The following is a 20,715-nucleotide window of genomic DNA, read 5'->3' as shown; positions in this document are numbered from 1 at the left end:
TAATTAAAAGACGTGACAAGCAACTCCACTGCTATTTCCGCTAAGCGTTGCCTGTTAATGTTAACTAAAACTCTATTTTCCCCATTCCAGGTGCTAGAAGACTATGCTTCCATGAATCTCTTCCCCAAGGAACTTCTACTATGACCACACTAACTTCATAAACGCGAACTGAACTACCGACAAACAGGAAACCGTCTGATGAATATTTTATTATAATATTGCTTGTAGATTTTTAATCATAAACGTTTGATATCATGTAATAGTAATAGCCTGGCGGTGCATAACATGGTTAACTAGCGCCACCTAGTGGCGAGTAGGGAAGACTACCAAATAAGGTAAACAGTCGAGTTAAATATATTCTTACGCATTTAGTGGGTGAATAAGATAATAATAAAACATTCCATTCTGTCAAACATCCCTAAGTTTGTCGCGCTTTTAAACCACACGTATACAATCATTTCTAGGGTGACAACCATACACTAGCGACATCTAGTGGTGAATAGGAGAAAACTATCGTTATTAAAATTAAAATATTATTATGAAAGTTTAGGTGTACGGTCAAGGATTTTAATGTACGGAATGTACCATTTTGTACCTTGTCACGATGACAATAATATGATACTGGCTCCTACTTTGTGTTGTTCTGAAAATTGAATTGTGCCTTGTGTTTTGGAAGCCCGTAATTGTCTTGGTACTAAGAAAGGTGCGTTTTTCTTTAAATAAATAATTCACGAATTGGAAGTAATCCATTAGATGAATGTATAAGATGAAATACTGTCACACACAGTGGCTCTCATCTGAATACCACTAAGTCACTTGTGTACTATACTCATCTAAATTATAAATATGTGACGTTCCACGGGATAAGGTACCTTATTGCAGTCGAAGTTTACGTAATTATTAACGACGCTCCAATACTAATGCGGTGCTACGTGACGTAAGCGCCTACCACCGTAAGGTACCTTTACCCGTGGAACGCCACATATAAACGAATTTCGTTTGAGCAGTACGATGGTGTCGCTTGCGCGCCTTACTGCGTTTTTTTTAATATGCTTACTTCGATCAAATAAATGAACGACTACAATATTAAGTATAATTGAACTTACGAATATATTTTAGACCAAAGCTCGGAACCGGCTTTAAAAATAACGGTAAATACCGGTTTATTTTGATTTTACTCCTAACTTATAATAAAGCGAAAGTTTAAAGAACTTTATTGTAACCTAAATAAACCGATGTATTCGACGAAGCGACGAGACGGCCGGCCGCGTAGGAAAATACCGGTTTTTATTATTCTAAACCGGTTAATCTTGCAAGAACTTTATGGAAATTTTCCTATACAAACCGGTTTAAAAACGGACAAAACACAAATTACAAGGTTTTACGCCAAGTACATAATAACGGTCTGGAAATTTAACCGGTTTCAGAGCCTTGTTTTAGACTAGCAATAGTCAACGATAATTAGTCCTTATTATTATCAAAGAGAATTTGAAATAGAAGTGTACTGTCAAAGAAAACTTTGTAGCGATGTAAATTTACTGTCATCTTTCGATACAATTAAAACTTTTAGAACGCCATTTGACTTAGATCCTTATTCTTTTACTGATATGAGTTAAATTTGTTAAATATCAAAAAGTGGCGCCATCTAATAGATCAAAAGCCAAAGGTATAGCAGCATCGTTTCGAGCGATGCCGCCATAACCTTCAGGTAGTGCCCGGTAAGATGGCGCCACTTTTTGATATTTAACATATTTAACACATATCAATGAAATAATGACGATCAAAGTCAAATGGCGTTCTAAAAGTTTTAATCATGTGTCGAAAGATGGCAGTAAATTTACTGTGACTACAAAGTTTTCACAATACACCTCTATTTCAAATTCTCTTTGGTATAATTGAACTTTCGAATGTATTTTAGACTAGCAATAGTCAACGATAATTAGTTCTTATGATGCTCACCATAATGTAAGAGATGAATTGATGAAGGAATTCGTAGATTTAGTAACGTTTTTGGATGCTGTGATAGAGTGCGAGTGATATTAACCCTTTCATGGTGTGTAATGAATATTAAATGTATAAAAAAACGGGTCACTCACGTACATTATGTCGAGAAATACCCGCCATGTTTCACTTTTTTTTTATACCACGTCGGTGGCAAACAAGCATACGGCCCGCCTGATGGTAAGCAGTCACCGTAGCCTATGGACGCCTGCAACTCCAGAGGTGTTACATGCGCATTGCCGACCCTTTAAAAACCTGTACACTTGAAGAACCCCATACTGTAGACCCTCGGGAAAACCTCGGCAGGGAGCTCATTCCACAGCCGGAGCGTCCGCGGGAGGAAATTCCTCTTAAACCGCACAGTACGCGACCATTTACGTTCTAGGATTTACGTTCATCCTCACACATGAACACCCTGCCGACGGCGAGCGGTGCGGTGATAGAAAGTAGCCGTGGGCATCATGGCAAACAATTCTTCAGAGCACAGCTCATTGTACGAGCAGTAAAACACACAAGGAGGCAGTCTCTCCTTAGACTTAAAGGTTCAATGCCGCTTGTGAGTTTGGGATCGTCGACGATTCGTACAGCGCGCCTTTGGACTGAGTCGAAGGGTGCTGGAATCCAGGTGCTCCTGCCCAAAGGTGACAGTAATACACCATGTGGAGTCTGACTTGCGATGTATATAGTAGCAGTCTGCCCCGGAGTAAAGTATCTCGCTTTATTAAGCACACCGAGTTTTCTGGATGCAAGCGCAGCCTTCCCTTCCCACTCCGTACGAGCAGTGTCGTCAGGAGTTTGCGTTAACGGACCGGCGGCGGGATTTTTCGACTTAAAATGCGTGAGTGACGACCCGTTTTTAATACATTGAAAATAACTGTCACGGAAGTTTTTTCCGTAAGGAGTATTTAATATTTCCAACAGGATTGAGACTTGAATTAACACTTCGGAGTTAAAACTTTTCTTTGCGGTGCTTGACTTTTTGGTGCTCTTTTTGTGTTTTTCGATGCATAATCTCTTTTTTTTACGTTACACAATATGATTTTTCCACCGGCAAAAATTTTTTACCTAAAAAAACACTTAGAAAATTAAGATTCGCAGGGGAGTTTTACACTCATATGGAAATTCCAAGACAATAAAATACTAACTAATAAGATAAAGACTGCGACGACCAAAAAGCGATATAAAATGCTTTTACTAAATTGAGTAAGATATCGAAATTACGTCTGTCTTCAGTCCATCCAAAAGTGTATGAAATGTAAGACATTTGAAATTCTTTGTATGAGATTAAATCGAGTTAGAAACTATGTAATTAAGCTTTTTTGGCGAAATCATAAAATTAGGAATAGTAATATGCATTACACATTGTAATCTTAATACGTAACTATTGATAACGAATAGTACTTAAAGTTAACTTTTTGAAATTGTAGTTTAGCCTTTTGATCGTTATTAAAAACAATAAAATACGTCACGCCTTCTAAAGTGATCGACAGTTACGTTACAGATTTTTATAGTTAACTCGATATTCTAGTAAAGTAGTATGATCTCTTAGTATGGAGTTTTGCTAGATTTTACTTGTCTCAAAAGGTATAACTTGTTCGTACGAGAGAAAATCAGTTGTGTACTTTTTGTATCGTATATCACAATTGCATGTTACCTAGACGATTATATAATTATGTGCTGTACTGCTGTGACAAAAAGTATTGAAAATACCCATATTGGGAGCGTTTCTGTAAAAATATTCCACTTTCATTAATTTTGTATTTTTTTATAAATTTTGTGTTTTTTTTTATTCTCAGAATAACGAACTTTTTCGATCCTAACGGGATAAAAAAATGTCCCAGAGTTTTTTCCTATTGTGTTACCATTTCCCCGTACACTTTGTATGGCGGTAACAAAAAGGAAAATTTGAAAAATTTATGGAATTTTTGGGAATTTTTTTTCTCCTATAAGGATGAAAAGGGCTCGCGATCCTGACTAGAAATAAAAAAGTGGCAGAAAAAAGTTCACAGAAAAAAAGTGGACAAAAAAAACGCTCATATTAGACTTACATGGGATGTCCACATCAAAAAGGCCCTTGAGAGCACGTATGAAGTTGCAAGTTATTGGTTTGTTTTCACAGTTGCCAAAATTGCTGCCTCACTGAACTTTCTATCCAACTATGAATTATATAATGACATTTCCACACTTTGTTTCGTTAAATCCGGTGCATATTTGTAGTCAGTTTTTTTAGCATTAGAAAAAGGTAAAAAATCTTGTCATGTATTGTTATTGAAAAACGCTTTTTGAAAATCAGTAACTATTTACCTAAGAATGCAAAATAATATAAATGATCATATAATTCATATATGTTTTATAATTGTTACATATTTGCCGTGACTTACGGCCCGATTCGAAGAATGATTAAGACACATTTATGATCTTTAAAAGATCGTTAACTAAACGACATGTCAAAATTGACGTTTATTTCGATTCCGCTGTGATCCCTCTACGATCTATCTACGATATTTCTAACGTCAAAGTGACATTGGTTGCCCAAATTGAACTGCTTCTGTTAATTATACGACATACATACGATATCTAAACCAGAACTTATCGTTATCGTATCTCATTCTTCGAATCGGGCCGTTATATTTCAAAAGTTCTGTCTAAAGCTAAAAAACGAACTATAGGTTAGAATGACTCTGGATTCTTCTTCCTCGCGTTGTCCCAGCATTTTGCCATGGCTCATGGGAGCCTGGGGTCCGCTTGGCGACTAATCTCAAGAATTGGCGTAGGTATAATTGGGGTTGGCTGGGTTTTATGAAAGCCTTCCAACGCAGAGGTTAAACTAGGCCTTATTGGGATTAGTCCGGTTTCCTCACGATTTTTATCCTAGAGACTAGGATTATTCGAACTTAAAAGATCCGTATAGAAGAAACTATTCCGAAAGATTTTTCAAGGCCCTTTTTCATCCTGGACATTTTATTTTCTATAAATGAACGTTGTTCGTCACCGTATTTGCTGAATAAAAAGGTAACCGGTCCCTGTTCGTGGCATTTCGGTGCAGTGGTCCGCATTTTATAGCTGTTTTAGATCTAGCGCTTCCATTTTATATTATACTAGGTGGAGCCTGTAACTGGGCCAAATATTAAATATATGACTTTATAGAAGTTTTGTTTAACACGTTCACTGTCAGTGCACCGTAAATGGGCAAACCGTAAGGTTAACAATTCAGATTGGGACAGTGAACGTGTTAAACAACATAAATTACCTACCGTTAGATTTTGTACTCTTGTTGCAGACCCACCGTGTATGTCGGTTTTGTATTTGTGAGACCACTTAAATATATGTATTATTCAATATCGTATTATAAAATTACGTATTGTTTTAAAAGTAAAATGTTAATCGCTAGTGAAACTTGTGTTGCGAAAGCGAAATAAATATTTTTATTTGCGTATTGTTTTTTTTTTTATATATAATCACTTTCATGATATGTACTTAGTATAGTGATATTAGGGGTCTCTATTGTTTCCCATAAAGTTTTAAGTCATAATGTATTGTTTGTCCGCATTTTCGTTAGTCATAATTTGGTTTTTCTCAGAAACGCGTAACTTTTCAGGATTGCCATAAAACAAACCTAACCTAACCTAACCTATCTATAGAATAACCTGAGGAAATTCTTGAAAAGTTAACGGTTTCAGAGTTATGACTAATGATAATATGACTATTATTACATTATGACTTACAATAATTATGTCAAACAAAGGGATCCGTGATATTAGATATCGCACGGTTGTGTTCCCGTTTTATGTCCAGTGGTAAGAAATGATGACAAGTACTACGTGTTTCCACCGGGTACACGTAGGACGGATCGATTCCCACTTCCCATCACGGGAACAGGAAATAAATAATTATCTATTATAATTCTGTGGTCCATTCATTTAGGTTCTTAGGCCAAAAAGATTCATGAAAGTAATAATTCAAATAAAGTATGTCCTGATTGTGTAATGTTAGGAGTCTTTGATGTTTCCTTTCATTCAGCGCCACACATTCTTAACGGAAATACTTCGTAGAAGATAAAGCCAAACTTCTATTTAGCGTGAATGGGATAATGTGACTAGCATCATGAGTACAACTTCTCATCCCCACATACAAAAATGTCAGAAACCCTTTACGCACGAAAATGCTTAGACGTCAATTTAGAAAAGGACTGCTGCAGAAGCGATTATTATCAATGTATACACAGATTAAACTTCTTCGAAATCGGTCTACTCGACCTACCCGTTGGCAATCGTATCGTATGTAACAAACCTACTAGCGGTGTTAAACGTAAAACACCCTCCTCTTTTAGCGTTGGAAGGGTAACGTTTATAATCCGATGGCGATTTTAATAGTTATATGTGGGCCAATCCCGGCGGCACTGCAATGCCGGGCCGACCCGTGACGGGAGTGGAGCGAGCCCCGAACATCCCGTCGGTTTACAAAAATCAGTTTAATATACTGGTCCCTCAGTGAGGGAACTTTCAGATATTAAGCTGAAAAGAACAGATACTACACTTTGATCTTAGCCAAAAGGCCGAGAAGCGATAACTGTACTTAGTTAACAGAGAGACGCCATTAAACTGGGAAAAATCTCAACACCGCGATGTAGCCTTACGATCGCGCCATTACAGCGACATCTAGCGGGCAATTGGGAAACTAAAACCCACCATACCATAACGACATAGATGCTCGGTGGAAACTCCTATGCAACTCCTTTAACTTAAGGTGTATCATCATTTTTAATTTGGGGCAATATACTGGGCCAGAAATTAAGCCTAATCACTCTAGAAACTTTACTAACATAAGATATGGACCCACTTACAAATAGGCGCTAGTACGCTTATTTGCCAAATGAAAACAAGAAATTTTCATAATTATTTAATATAATCTGAACAATTCACATCCACAAAATATTATACATTACACAATAAATCAACAATTTGCTCATTGACTAAACATTACGTGGAATCAGTCAAAATTAATTTAAGCATTTTTACAATGAAGAATTACAACAGTCCGGCCTCGGCTATACACATAGAATGTATGATTATACAGTTTTATAAACCTTTATTATATCAGTATAGATACAGTTAGCAGCCGAAGTGTTCAAAATAATCTGAGCACAACTTTAGCTGTCTGAAGGTCTCTCTTGTACCCCCGACGTATAACTGTATATATAGTACAGCTGTCTTTTAACTCTATTTACTATAATCTAGATATTTTGCTGAACAAAATGGAATATTTCCCTATTCACCGCTATTAATTAGTATAATGAATATATTCTTACATTAAAGTAAGAACTTTCTATTTATAACAACATATATTTGAATAGTTTTATTTTTAACCTCCAACGTCCCGCAGTCCTAATACTATTACAAATTACCTCCAATGAAATTTAAATTGCTATTAATTTGAATAGAGTTGCTTTTGTATTGTTTCACTCGATTTAAAAAATAATTAAAGCCCGACCTGAAATATATTGGTCATTGTCAAGAGGGCGCTGTTATTCTCATGTATAGGGCGACTGTTCAGTTTAGTATGAAAAATTTAGTTCCAATGAAATTCCGCAATACGGCGCGTGATCATATATTACTGGTCAAGCCAATTTTATTAAATTTTGTAAGAACTTTGATTCAAAGACTGGAATTTTGTCTAGGATGGTGGGCCGCTGTAGGTTGAAATATAAATTATTAATTTAATAATTAAATTACATTTATTGCACCTTACCAATTATTAACATGACAACAAACGATCATTCACTCTGACAATGGGTCAAATTTATTTTAGTTGTATTGTTTTTTGTCGCCAAACAATGTGTAGGAGTGTATTTTTTTGTATGAAATTGAAGTTTTAATATTTATTACGCAAGTTAAAATCTGCAGCCAGAAAGACATTAATAGGACAAGACAACTAAAATAATTTTGACCCAAATGTGAACTTCCCTCTTTCACGTTTTCTAGACATTTACGCAATAACAGAGTCCATATAAGTTATTACTACACTGACACTGTAGAGACAAAGTGTGGATTGGTGTTTATGGTGGCAGTTCCACACAATGACTGCAAAGTTAGCATATGTTGGTACATCTCTAGGTTCTGATTTCACAAAGAAACTCGAGGTTTAGAAGCAATTACTTAGCTAAAGGAAAAGAGATTTTGAAATAGAGCTTTGTAGCCACAGTAAATTTACTGCCATCTTTCGAGCGGTATATTTTCGAACGATGGCGCCATAACCTTTGGCCTATGCTCCAGAAGATGGCGCTACTTTTTGATATTTAACACATATTAGTGAAAGAATAAGGATCAAAGTCAACTGGTGTTCTAATAGCACGTTGTGCAACGAGGGGGGTAAGTGAAATTTTGGATACGAGGGTGATTATTCCCGACAGACGCAGGCTGGAGGGAATTAAAGACCCGAGTTTGCAATATTCTTACCCCCGGACACACAATGTTTTTCATCACACTTGCGAAGAAAAAACTAAATTTTTAACGAAATAATTCTTAAATACGGTGACATATCAAACATTCGTCCGCCATTTTGTAATTTTTTGACAGGTTCGCATCGAAGGCACAGACCTATTCGGCATTCAGCCTCGATTAATAATTATGTAAAAATATTTTAAACGGCTGTTAAATTAGTAGAATTATTTAATTTTAAACATAAACAAAAATATTAAATTATAAACGTAAAATTCATTTATGCTACTTAGTTTGTATGAAAAAGTGACATACTTAAAAAAAAGCTATAGCTCCCTAGGGAGTTATAGCTTTTTTTTTCACAATTCATATCTCCCGCGGGAACAAAATAGGCCTTTGTACTTCAGTACACCTGCATGAAAGAACTTTTTCAAGCAAGTGTGATGAAAAAGTTTAATCATGTATCGAAAGATGGCAGTTAATTTACTGTGGCTACAAATTTTACTTTTACAATCCACCTTATTTCAAATTCTCTTTGGTAAAGGCATAGATCAAATCTAAGAAAAATTCGTGCTTCGACTTTGTCAGTTAATGTAGCATTTGTGAATGGCGCTGTACATTACATTACATTACATTACATTATGCGGCAAGCAAGCAAGCTAGACAAACCCCTTGGTGCCCATCGACATCATATGATGCCAGTATTGAAGCAGATATCGTTGTTATAAGATATAGGACACTAGACCCTACTCATAAGTGTTGTGTTCCTGCCGGTGAGTAAGGTTGCTAGAGCTTAACGAGCTGTGGCTCCTCTGGAGTTGCAGGCGTACATAGGCTGCGGAGACTGCTTGCCATTGGGCGGACGCCGACGTGGTATAAAAAATACGAGATAAATGTCTGGGTTCTGACTGGAAAATCAAACCATCCGCCAAACAGTGTAGAGAACGTCGACCGTGCGTTGAAGAATGCGTGAGTTAAACTCCTGAGACCCAGAAACAGTCGTTTCGTTTTTAACCTTTTGAACGCCACGCCTATCGCACGCGGCGCGTAATCGTGAACCTTGTCGGTACGCGTGAAGGTTGATATTGGGCTGTAGCCGCGCGCGTCATATGACGTCTTTGGCTGTCAAAAGGTTAAATCTAAGCTACAGGAATGGGTGCCTTTCCTTGGTTAACAACCTACTTTTTTCTTAGACTGTGCACATCACATAAAGGCAGATAGGTTATTCAACACTACTTAATAATTAATAGAATCAGGCGTTACTTTGCGGAAATCCATGCTAATTAAAACAAGAAATATTACTTTGCTAATCCGCGAGAAAATAACGTGTTAGTCAATCAGTGCTAACCCGTTATACTTAGTTAGTTACTTACTTATTTTTTTAAGTAAGTATAACGGGTTAGCACTGATTGACTAACACGTTATTTTCTCGCGGATTAGCAAAGTAATATTTCTTGTTTTAATCAACACTACTTTCCAAAGAGCTATGTTATATTGTCTCAGTGGCTAGTCCCCTGTTTGAAGCGAGCCCGTGCGGCCGGTCACGCGGCCGGTCACGCGGCCGGTCACGCGGCCGGTCACGCGGCCGGTCACGCGGCCGGTCACGCGGCCGGTCACGCGGCCGGTCACGCGGCCGCGTCGGGGCTCCCGACGTGGCAGAAGTCGGTCAGCGGCACGATTACTACTTGGATCTGAAACAATATTTAATTAAACGCATTGGCGTTGAAACTCTAGGTCCATGGGGTCCCAGCGCGCACAAGTTTTTTGGAGAAATCGCGAAACGTCTGGTTGACGTAACTGGTGACCGAAGAGCTGGCGGCTTCCTCGCACAACGTATCAGTATTGCGATACAACGAGGAAATGCCGCCAGCATCCTTGGTACAATGCCTCAAGGGCCTATTTTAGATATAAGCTAGTTATAGTAATCATCTGTATATATCCTTTATGTATATTGTTATTGTCAATAAATAGAATAATAATCAATAAATAAAATATTAGGAATTAAACACATATCTTTTATTTATAATACAATACAAATACTCTTTATTGCACACCTCAATACAGATACAATACGAATAATACAGCACATTAAGGAGAGGTAAACAACAGGCGGTCTTATCGCTAAAAAGCGATCTCTTTCAGACAAGCTTTATGTAGCGGAATTAAATAAATTAATGTCATTAAATAAATAAATAAATATTATAGGACATTATTTACACAAATTGACTAAGTTCCACGTTGAGCTCAATAAGGCTTGTGTTGTGGGTACTTCGACAACGATATATGTAATATATAAATACTTAAATATGTAGAAAACACCCATGACTCAGGAACAAATATTCATGCTCATCACACAAATAAATACCCTTACCAGGATTTGAACCCAGGGCCATCGGCTTCATCGGCAGGGTCACTACCCACTAGGCCACAATGCTTATCAATTCAATCAACCAACAGTGATTATGGAAGCTAAATAAGGCTTGTTAAGCGGGTAATAGACGACGCGATATATATGTCACAGCCAACTGGTTTAATTAGCCAGCTAATTAGTTGGACGGAGAAGAATAACCAGCCAAATCAATGATCTCAAGGTTTAACCAGATGGCTGAATGTCGTGTAGCCGTTTAGTAAATTTGGATATTGATGAATTTGATGTTCGATAAGGTTAGGTTAGTATTTTGCGGTAAAAGTGCCGTGAGACATACTAACATTAAACTAATTCTACGGATTTATTTATTATTTATAAAATTTATGTTATGTCATTTCTTTAAGTTTTTAGGTTATCTACATTTTAATCATTTGGCTGAGTGAACCAGTCATTTTCAAACAGCTGACTTTCAAATACGCCAAGTTGTTAAACGATGGGTGATTCTCTATCGGCCTAGGCGACTAATTCGCTGGCTAACTTAACCAGATGGCTGCGACATATATAATAGATACATATAAATGTATAATTATTTTGAAAGATGCTCCTCGACACCACTCGAGACCCTCATTCCTTGGCCAAAGAATCTGCATTGCCATTCAGCGGGGGAATGTAGCCAGCATTATGGGCACCCTTCCGCAGGGAACAGATTTGGGGGACTTTTTTTGTTAGTTTTAAGTTAGTTTTTATTTATTTGTAATTTATTATATAAGTCAAACTTTAGATGTTAAGACATTATTATTCTTTTAAAAAATATATGTATATGGAAAATTGATTAGATTATCTTATACCTTTAAACGAGCAATTCTTGTATATATATATATATATATTTCTGTGATCTCGGAAACGGCTCTAACGATTTCGCTGAAATTTGGTATATGGGGGGTTTTTGGGGGTATACAATCTATCTAGATTAGTCTTATGTTTGGGAAAACGCGTGCTTTCGAGTTTTCATGCGTTTTTCTTTCGACGCAGATTATGGTCGCTAATTTCGTGTTGCCGGCCACTGTCCGTCTGGTCCAGCGGGTTAAGACGCGGACTGCTAAACGAGTGTTACGGGTTCGAATCTCGCACGGTGACTAACTTTTGTTTTTTTTTATATGTTCGTGTTTATATATAATTTTTTTAATTTTTATTGTTTTAGAAAAGTTTAATTTAGTAAAAAAATGTAGTTAAGATTATCACCTATACACCACCATATTACAATAAATAGTTATAACCGAGCAAAGCTCGGTCGCCCAGGTACTTTTATATATTATACAACTTACTTTAAAAATGACAAATGCGAACGAATGATCAATTAATCTATTCCATGTATTTATGTTCCGGTTGGCATTTTCTAAAATCATTGCCACGGACTAGCCCTTGAGTTTCTACAGAGATCTGTCAAAAGTTACTTACTCTAAGTTGGTCCCTGTTGGGTCCCAATAGATGCTTCGGCTCCGGATTGTCGCACCTTTCGCTGCATTTCGGACAATTCCTGAAAAAAATATGCAGGAAAGTTAGTACATTGAAGCGCTGGTGGCCTAGCGGTAAGAGGGCGACTTGCAATCCGGAGGTCGCGGGTTCAAACCCTGGCTCGCAACTATGAGTTTTTCGGTACTTATGTACGAAATATAATTTGACATTTAGCAGTCGCTTTTCAGTGAAGGAAAACATCGTGAGGGAACCGGGCTAATCCCAACAAAACAAGACCTAGTTTACCTTCTGGGTTGGAAGGTCAGATGGCAGTCGCTTTCGTAAAAACTAGTGCCTACGCCAAATCTTGGGATTAGTTGTCAAGCGGTCCCCAGGCTCCCATGAGCCGTGGCAAAATGCCGGGACAACGTGAGGAAGAAGAAGTCAAGTTATAACATTAATTTGATTATTAACTTCTTGGTAGTCATTTTATCGATTTGCTGGGAACCACTAGCGACATCTAGTATCAAGTAACAAGCAAATATATTACCGAGCGTTTAGTAAAATTTTCATGACTACTGGCGACATCTAGGGGCAAGTGGCACATTTACAAATCATTACTGATATTGAAAATGTTAAAGTAACTTTGTCTATTTGTCACATTCTCATGTTCAAGTCACTGAACCGATTTAGATGAAATTGGGTAGGAAGCTAGTTTGAGGCCCGGGGAAGGATATAGCATAGTTTTTATTAATCATCATCATTTCACTATGTTTTGCCAAAAACGAAACAAAAGTAAACATAAAATCATATTGTATACAATCGTGGTATAATAGAGAGCTTTTCAGTCGAGTACCGTGTTTTGGCAACGAAGCTTGCTGAGTTGCCAAAGTGAGGTAAGAGATTTTTATTTTATGAGTTCTTTATTTAACATAATTTAGTACAATGTAATTACTTAATCTAGTGTACATTTCCATCATCCATTGACGACCGGTTTGGCCTAGTGGGTAGTGACCCTGCCTACGAAGCTGATGGTCCCGGGTTCAAATCCTGGTAAGGGCATTTATTCGTGTGATGAGCATGGATGTTTGTTCCTGAGTCATGGGTGTTTTCTATGTATTTAAGTATTTATAAATATTTATATATTATATATATCGTTGTCTATGTACCCTCAACACAAGCCTTATTGAGCTTACCGTGGGACTTAGTCAATTTGTGTTATAATGTCGTATAATATTTATTTATTATTTATTTATTATTTATTTATTTATTTATTTTATCCTAGACAGTAATAACAATAAATTAATACAGTTTAGTGAGCTATAGGCGCTCATTATAAACTTTTTAACAACTATAGTGTTTATAACATTGCCATGGGTAAAATCATACTTGATAGGTATGAGATTGAAAAGCTTGATTATATCACTATTGTATACAATACTTTTTCTACGAGTCAATAAAAATAATACTTTAAACTAATAAAATCATACAGGTAAACAAGCCAAAAGTATACAGTTATTTAAGATACGTGAACAGCGGCGATACCTTCATACTCGTACGCGCCCCGGCCGCCGGGAACACGTTCTCGTAACTCATGAAGCCGAGCACAAGTAGAAAATGGTTATTTACGATACAAGTGCAGAAAGTAGGAAATTCGCAACGAGTGGTGATAAATTAAAACACGACCGAAGGGAGTGTTCTAAATCGACACGAGTTGCGAATTACCTATTCGCACGTGTATCGTACAACGTTTTACAGTACATATGGCCCTTTAAATGTTCCACACAGTAACGTAATATGCTAATTTTCGCACTAGTGCTATAAAGTAGCACCATATGTACTGTAATACGATACGTTTACGGTACAAGTGCAGAAAGTAGGAAAATCGCAACGAGTGGTGATAAATTGAAATTGAAAAAAAAAATCGACACGAGTTGCGAATTACCTATTCGCACGTGTATCGTACAACGTTTTACAGTACATATGGCTCTTTAAAGTTTCGACATATGCACGGAAAGTGCTCATTCCCGCACGCGTGCGAAGCGAATTTCCTATTTTCTGCACTTGTATCGTAAATAACTATTGTTTTACAAGGGGGCAAAGTTGTTGTTTAACCGCTCGTGCTAATATTGATACCCGAGCAAGCGAAAGATTCCAAAATTGAGCCACGAGCGTTGCGAGGGTTTCAAGGCACGAGGGTTAAACAAACTTTGCCTCCGAGTGAAACACAACATTTTTCACCATATCAACGCGAAAATAATAACTATGAAATAGCAAAAACAAACAAACCAAATCAAATCCAAATGGACACGTAATTAAGTATTTATCATCCAAAATCATCATTTGAAAGTTAATTCTACCAGCTAACATAAGGAAACGACTCAAAATTTTCATCTGATTACTTTGGCCCACATGTGGATAAAATGCAACTTTCTCATCCGTTTTTGAACAATCAAGAGGGCCTTTACCAGTTGGTGTGGTGAAAAATACTATTGAATGATTCACGGTTAGTTTCACTAGACTTAAATCGACCGGGACGCGCACGAATGAGGGTAGACCGAGCGCCGTCTACACAACTTTGACACCCACCCGCTATCTCCAGTTACCCGTGAACAAGATGCATGTAACTGCGTCGAAATATTGGAATCGGTCGATTTAAGTCTAATAAAATCAATAACAGTCAAAAGAAACAAACACGGTGTTTTTTTTATAGTTTCATAATTTCAAGGATGCTTTCCGGAGTCTAAATTAAGTAATTTTTTACAAAGAAACCGGTATTCTAATGAACTCCATTTTGTTCTACATATACATACTCGGTGAGGGGCGGCGGGTCGCGGCAGGCGGCGCGGCCGGCGGGCGAGTACAGCGGCGTGTTCAGCGAGTGGATGTTCAGCACCCTGCCGAGTCTACATATACATACTCGGTGAGGGGCGGCGGGTCGCGGCAGGCGGCGCGGCCGGCGGGCGAGTACAGCGGCGTGTTCAGCGAGTGGATGTTCAGCACCCTGCCGAGTCTACATATACATACTCGGTGAGGGGCGGCGGGTCGCGGCAGGCGGCGCGGCCGGCGGGCGAGTACAGCGGCGTGTTCAGCGAGTGGATGTTCAGCACCCTGCCGAGTCTACATATACATACTCGGTGAGGGGCGGCGGGTCGCGGCAGGCGGCGCGGCCGGCGGGCGAGTACAGCGGCGTGTTCAGCGAGTGGATGTTCAGCACCCTGCCGAGTCTACATATACATACTCGGTGAGGGGCGGCGGGTCGCGGCAGGCGGCGCGGCCGGCGGGCGAGTACAGCGGCGTGTTCAGCGAGTGGATGTTCAGCACCCTGCCGAGTCTACATATACATACTCGGTGAGGGGCGGCGGGTCGCGGCAGGCGGCGCGGCCGGCGGGCGAGTACAGCGGCGTGTTCAGCGAGTGGATGTTCAGCACCCTGCCGAGTCTACATATACATACTCGGTGAGGGGCGGCGGGTCGCGGCAGGCGGCGCGGCCGGCGGGCGAGTACAGCGGCGTGTTCAGCGAGTGGATGTTCAGCACACTGCCGAGTCTACATATACATACTCGGTGAGGGGCGGCGGGTCGCGGCAGGCGGCGCGGCCGGCGGGCGAGTACAGCGGCGTGTTCAGCGAGTGGATGTTCAGCACCCTGCCGAGTCTACATATACATACTCGGTGAGGGGCGGCGGGTCGCGGCAGGCGGCGCGGCCGGCGGGCGAGTACAGCGGCGTGTTCAGCGAGTGGATGTTCAGCACCCTGCCGAGTCTACATATACATACTCGGTGAGGGGCGGCGGGTCGCGGCAGGCGGCGCGGCCGGCGGGCGAGTACAGCGGCGTGTTCAGCGAGTGGATGTTCAGCACCCTGCCGAGTCTACATATACATACTCGGTGAGGGGCGGCGGGTCGCGGCAGGCGGCGCGGCCGGCGGGCGAGTACAGCGGCGTGTTCAGCGAGTGGATGTTCAGCACCCTGCCGAGTCTACATATACATACTCGGTGAGGGGCGGCGGGTCGCGGCAGGCGGCGCGGCCGGCGGGCGAGTACAGCGGCGTGTTCAGCGAGTGGATGTTCAGCACCCTGCCGAGTCTACATATACATACTCGGTGAGGGGCGGCGGGTCGCGGCAGGCGGCGCGGCCGGCGGGCGAGTACAGCGGCGTGTTCAGCGAGTGGATGTTCAGCACCCTGCCGAGTCTACATATACATACTCGGTGAGGGGCGGCGGGTCGCGGCAGGCGGCGCGGCCGGCGGGCGAGTACAGCGGCGTGTTCAGCGAGTGGATGTTCAGCACCCTGCCGAGTCTACATATACATACTCGGTGAGGGGCGGCGGGTCGCGGCAGGCGGCGCGGCCGGCGGGCGAGTACAGCGGCGTGTTCAGCGAGTGGATGTTCAGCACCCTGCCGAGTCTACATATACATACTCGGTGAGGGGCGGCGGGTCGCGGCAGGCGGCGCGGCCGGCGGGCGAGTACAGCGGCGTGTTCAGCGAGTGGATGTTCAGCACCCTGCCGAGTCTACATATACATACTCGGTGAGGGGCGGCGGGTCGCGGCAGGCGGCGCGGCCGGCGGGCGAGTACAGCGGCGTGTTCAGCGAGTGGATGTTCAGCACCCTGCCGAGTCTACATATACATACTCGGTGAGGGGCGGCGGGTCGCGGCAGGCGGCGCGGCCGGCGGGCGAGTACAGCGGCGTGTTCAGCGAGTGGATGTTCAGCACCCTGCCGAGTCTACATATACATACTCGGTGAGGGGCGGCGGGTCGCGGCAGGCGGCGCGGCCGGCGGGCGAGTACAGCGGCGTGTTCAGCGAGTGGATGTTCAGCACCCTGCCGAGTCTACATATACATACTCGGTGAGGGGCGGCGGGTCGCGGCAGGCGGCGCGGCCGGCGGGCGAGTACAGCGGCGTGTTCAGCGAGTGGATGTTCAGCACCCTGCCGAGTCTACATATACATACTCGGTGAGGGGCGGCGGGTCGCGGCAGGCGGCGCGGCCGGCGGGCGAGTACAGCGGCGTGTTCAGCGAGTGGATGTTCAGCACCCTGCCGAGTCTACATATACATACTCGGTGAGGGGCGGCGGGTCGCGGCAGGCGGCGCGGCCGGCGGGCGAGTACAGCGGCGTGTTCAGCGAGTGGATGTTCAGCACCCTGCCGAGTCTACATATACATACTCGGTGAGGGGCGGCGGGTCGCGGCAGGCGGCGCGGCCGGCGGGCGAGTACAGCGGCGTGTTCAGCGAGTGGATGTTCAGCACCCTGCCGAGTCTACATATACATACTCGGTGAGGGGCGGCGGGTCGCGGCAGGCGGCGCGGCCGGCGGGCGAGTACAGCGGCGTGTTCAGCGAGTGGATGTTCAGCACCCTGCCGAGTCTACATATACATACTCGGTGAGGGGCGGCGGGTCGCGGCAGGCGGCGCGGCCGGCGGGCGAGTACAGCGGCGTGTTCAGCGAGTGGATGTTCAGCACCCTGCCGAGTCTACATATACATACTCGGTGAGGGGCGGCGGGTCGCGGCAGGCGGCGCGGCCGGCGGGCGAGTACAGCGGCGTGTTCAGCGAGTGGATGTTCAGCACCCTGCCGAGTCTACATATACATACTCGGTGAGGGGCGGCGGGTCGCGGCAGGCGGCGCGGCCGGCGGGCGAGTACAGCGGCGTGTTCAGCGAGTGGATGTTCAGCACCCTGCCGAGTCTACATATACATACTCGGTGAGGGGCGGCGGGTCGCGGCAGGCGGCGCGGCCGGCGGGCGAGTACAGCGGCGTGTTCAGCGAGTCGAAGTCCAGCGCGCCGTCGATGTTCAGCACCCTGACGATGCAACATTGTAACCTTAAGCCCCATTTAAACGGTTCAACATCTTGCATACAACAGTCGAGATATTGCTAAAATGCAATACAATGTACAATGGTTTCGGTTTTTGTCATTTATAAAATAGTGTCCGGCCGAAACTTGTTTTTTTGCCAAAACCGAAACCGCAGGTTCGGTTTTGGTTCTAGTTTCGGCCGAAACCGAAACTTTTGTTGGGCTGTTGAACTACGAAAAATAAATACTTATATTTCCCATATGTGGTACATAATAAATATAAATAAATATGATAGGATATTATTACACAAATTGAGTAAGTCCCACAGTAAGCTCAATAAGGCTTGTGTTGAGGGTACTTTAGACAACTCATCACACGAATAAATGCCCTTACCAGGATTTGAACCCGGGACCATCAGCTTCGTAGGCAGGGTCGCTACCCACTAGGCCAAACCGATCCGGATAATAAAACGAGTTTAGTAAAGACTGTGAGTTGAAAAAAAAAAAAAAAGTTTAGTAGAAAAAACCTAAAATTATATGTACCTATCCCAAGTTTTCATTCCTAGAGGTCACAAGCAACCAATAAGGCCTGTCCAATTTACTAAGCGGATACTCATACACCTCTTTTGATCTACTAATTGAAAACAATCAGAGAACGTCTAGACTTGAAGATTTGACAAAATCACAGCCCAGAAGCGGCCGCTGAAGCGCTGGTGGCCTAGCGGTAAGAGCGTGCGACTTGCAATCCGGAGGTCGCGGGTTCAAATCCCGGCTCGTACCTATAAGTTTTTCGGAACTTATGTACGAAATATCATTTGATATTTACCAGTCGCTTTTCGGTGAAGGAAAACATCGTGAGGAAACCGGACTAATCCTAACAAGGCCTAGTTTACCCACTGGGTTGGAAGGTCAGATGGCAGTCGCTTTCGTAAAAACTAGTGCCTACGCCAAATCTTGGGATTAGTTGTCAAGCGGTCCCCGGGCTCCCATGAGCCGTGGCAAAATGCCGGGACAACGCGACGAAGAAGACAGCCCAGGAGCGGCTGGCCAATCCACAAACCGAAGTATTGTCATGCGGCTGTTAAAATCTAAAAATATTCATTCGCAAAGTTCCTAAGAAAGCAGGGGTTAGCGTAGGCACATTTTAAAATATCAGAAAAAAAAAATAGGCAAAAAAAAACCCATGAAAATTGCAGACAGCAGTCGTGGCGACCTGTACAGGTTGTAATAAAAGATTTATCACGTTGCATTTTAATGGATGGCAAAATGTACGATAAATATGACTTAAGTAATTTAACAAGGCTCCAACACCGTCTTAGAAGAAAATGTACCCGATGAGGAGAAATGCATAAAAAAACGGACAAATTTTGGGAAAAAGTTATTGTCTGACAGCCAGTTTATTCCGGTGGCTTAAAAAGTGCATTCTATTATGCAACAGGAACTTATTGGTAGCGACTTTTACAGAAAATAATGTAACAAATAATGATTTGTTACCATCCATCAGATGCATGCTATGCCTACTTTATTTTGGCTTGATTTCGATTTTATTCACAAATAAGCTTACAGTCTCATAAACCAAGGCGCTTATAAGTAATGTTATTATAATTATTATACATGCTATGTCACACTTACACTATGAAAATTACATGTCAACCTTACAAAAACAAAAACCAAATTCGATTATATAATATTATGTCAATAAAGTAAATAAATATGGAATGATAATCAATTAAATTAAGTTAAATTCAAAAATGCCTTTAATAATTTGGTAAGATGCATGATAAAAATGTCAACGTCAGGTAATCGCAGAGACATATCATTCAACAGAGCGATAGCTCTTGCAGAGGGAACGTTTGCGGCTGGGCGCGTGCGCCTCGCCGGGCAGCGGGCACGCGGACAGGCGCCGGCGCCGCCGCGATCCACCGCCCGCCCTCCCCCTCTCCCCCGCCGCGGGACAGCGGCGAGGGGGCGGCACAGACAGACCTATTCTTGACAGTGCAGATGGATTATCATTGCCAAACAGCCATCCATGATGTAATCGCTTATTTTATAGTATGCTCGCGAAATGAGTTTTTGTATAACAACAGTTTTGAATTTAGAGTTTATTTTATATAAATTTAAATTAATTTTTTTTAAATAGCGACAGCAGAGTTAGAATATTTCTTTAAATAGTTCTCTTAGTGACTAACGCGATCCCAGGTTGTAAATTAATCTAATTTCCCTTCTTTGCAAAATGAATATCGATTCAATATTAGCGGCTGTTCCCCACAAAATAAGACCATAAGTAATTATACTGTTAAACTAAGCGAAGTAGACTAACCGTGCCGTCTTTACATTGGTAAGCTACCTTATTCTTCTTACTGAAAACGTAGCGGAGCATTTTTCGTAATCAAGACAATTCCAATCTTATAAAAACCGTTGCATCTCTTTCGTGTGCGAAAACCATAAAAGTGGCTACAGGTGGGTGTGATTTAAGCCAAACGACGTAAAATCTTATTAATACTCACCTATTTTGAGCGGAGAACCTGTGCACTCTCTCTACAACAGAAGCGATATGTTCCACACCTTTTTGCACACCCCATACTAGGAGGCCGATCTGCAAAAAATAATAATACCAATATACGATGAGAAGAAAACATATTATACGCACTTAAGG

The 20,715-nt window shown here is 41.9% G+C and overlaps 2 protein-coding genes and 1 non-coding gene across 3 annotated transcripts in view; 1 reads left to right on the top strand and 2 right to left on the bottom strand.

Moving 5' to 3' along the window:
- The window catches only part of LOC133515760 (uncharacterized), a 31,136-nt gene extending 25,702 nt beyond the window's left edge, over positions 1-5,434 (top strand). The window contains exon 7 of the mRNA XM_061848340.1: positions 91-5,434. Within this exon, the coding sequence (XP_061704324.1) occupies positions 91-144 (54 nt within the window). The 3' untranslated portion in view covers positions 145-5,434. The remainder of the gene's footprint in view (positions 1-90) is intronic.
- A 941-nt stretch (positions 5,435-6,375) lies between these two features.
- Positions 6,376-6,568, bottom strand: LOC133516713 (U2 spliceosomal RNA). Its single transcript, XR_009799269.1, has one exon. It is a non-coding gene; the product is annotated as a U2 spliceosomal RNA (small nuclear RNA).
- A 3,304-nt stretch (positions 6,569-9,872) lies between these two features.
- Positions 9,873-20,715, bottom strand: part of LOC133515755 (BTB/POZ domain-containing protein 17-like) — a 38,351-nt gene continuing 27,508 nt past the window's right edge. Inside the window, exons 12-15 of the mRNA XM_061848336.1 lie at positions 20,567-20,655; positions 17,964-18,065; positions 12,265-12,343; positions 9,873-10,129 (exon numbers count right to left, since the gene is read on the bottom strand). Of these exons, the coding sequence (XP_061704320.1) occupies positions 10,064-10,129; positions 12,265-12,343; positions 17,964-18,065; positions 20,567-20,655 (336 nt within the window). The 3' untranslated portion in view covers positions 9,873-10,063. The remainder of the gene's footprint in view (positions 10,130-12,264; positions 12,344-17,963; positions 18,066-20,566; positions 20,656-20,715) is intronic.

The sequence above is a fragment of the Cydia pomonella genome, chromosome 3 (assembly GCF_033807575.1).
Source record: "Cydia pomonella isolate Wapato2018A chromosome 3, ilCydPomo1, whole genome shotgun sequence".
Taxonomy (NCBI): Eukaryota; Metazoa; Arthropoda; class Insecta; order Lepidoptera; family Tortricidae; genus Cydia; species Cydia pomonella.
The sequence above is the reverse complement of the archived record's forward strand: the minus strand, read 5'-3'. Positions and strand labels throughout refer to the sequence as shown.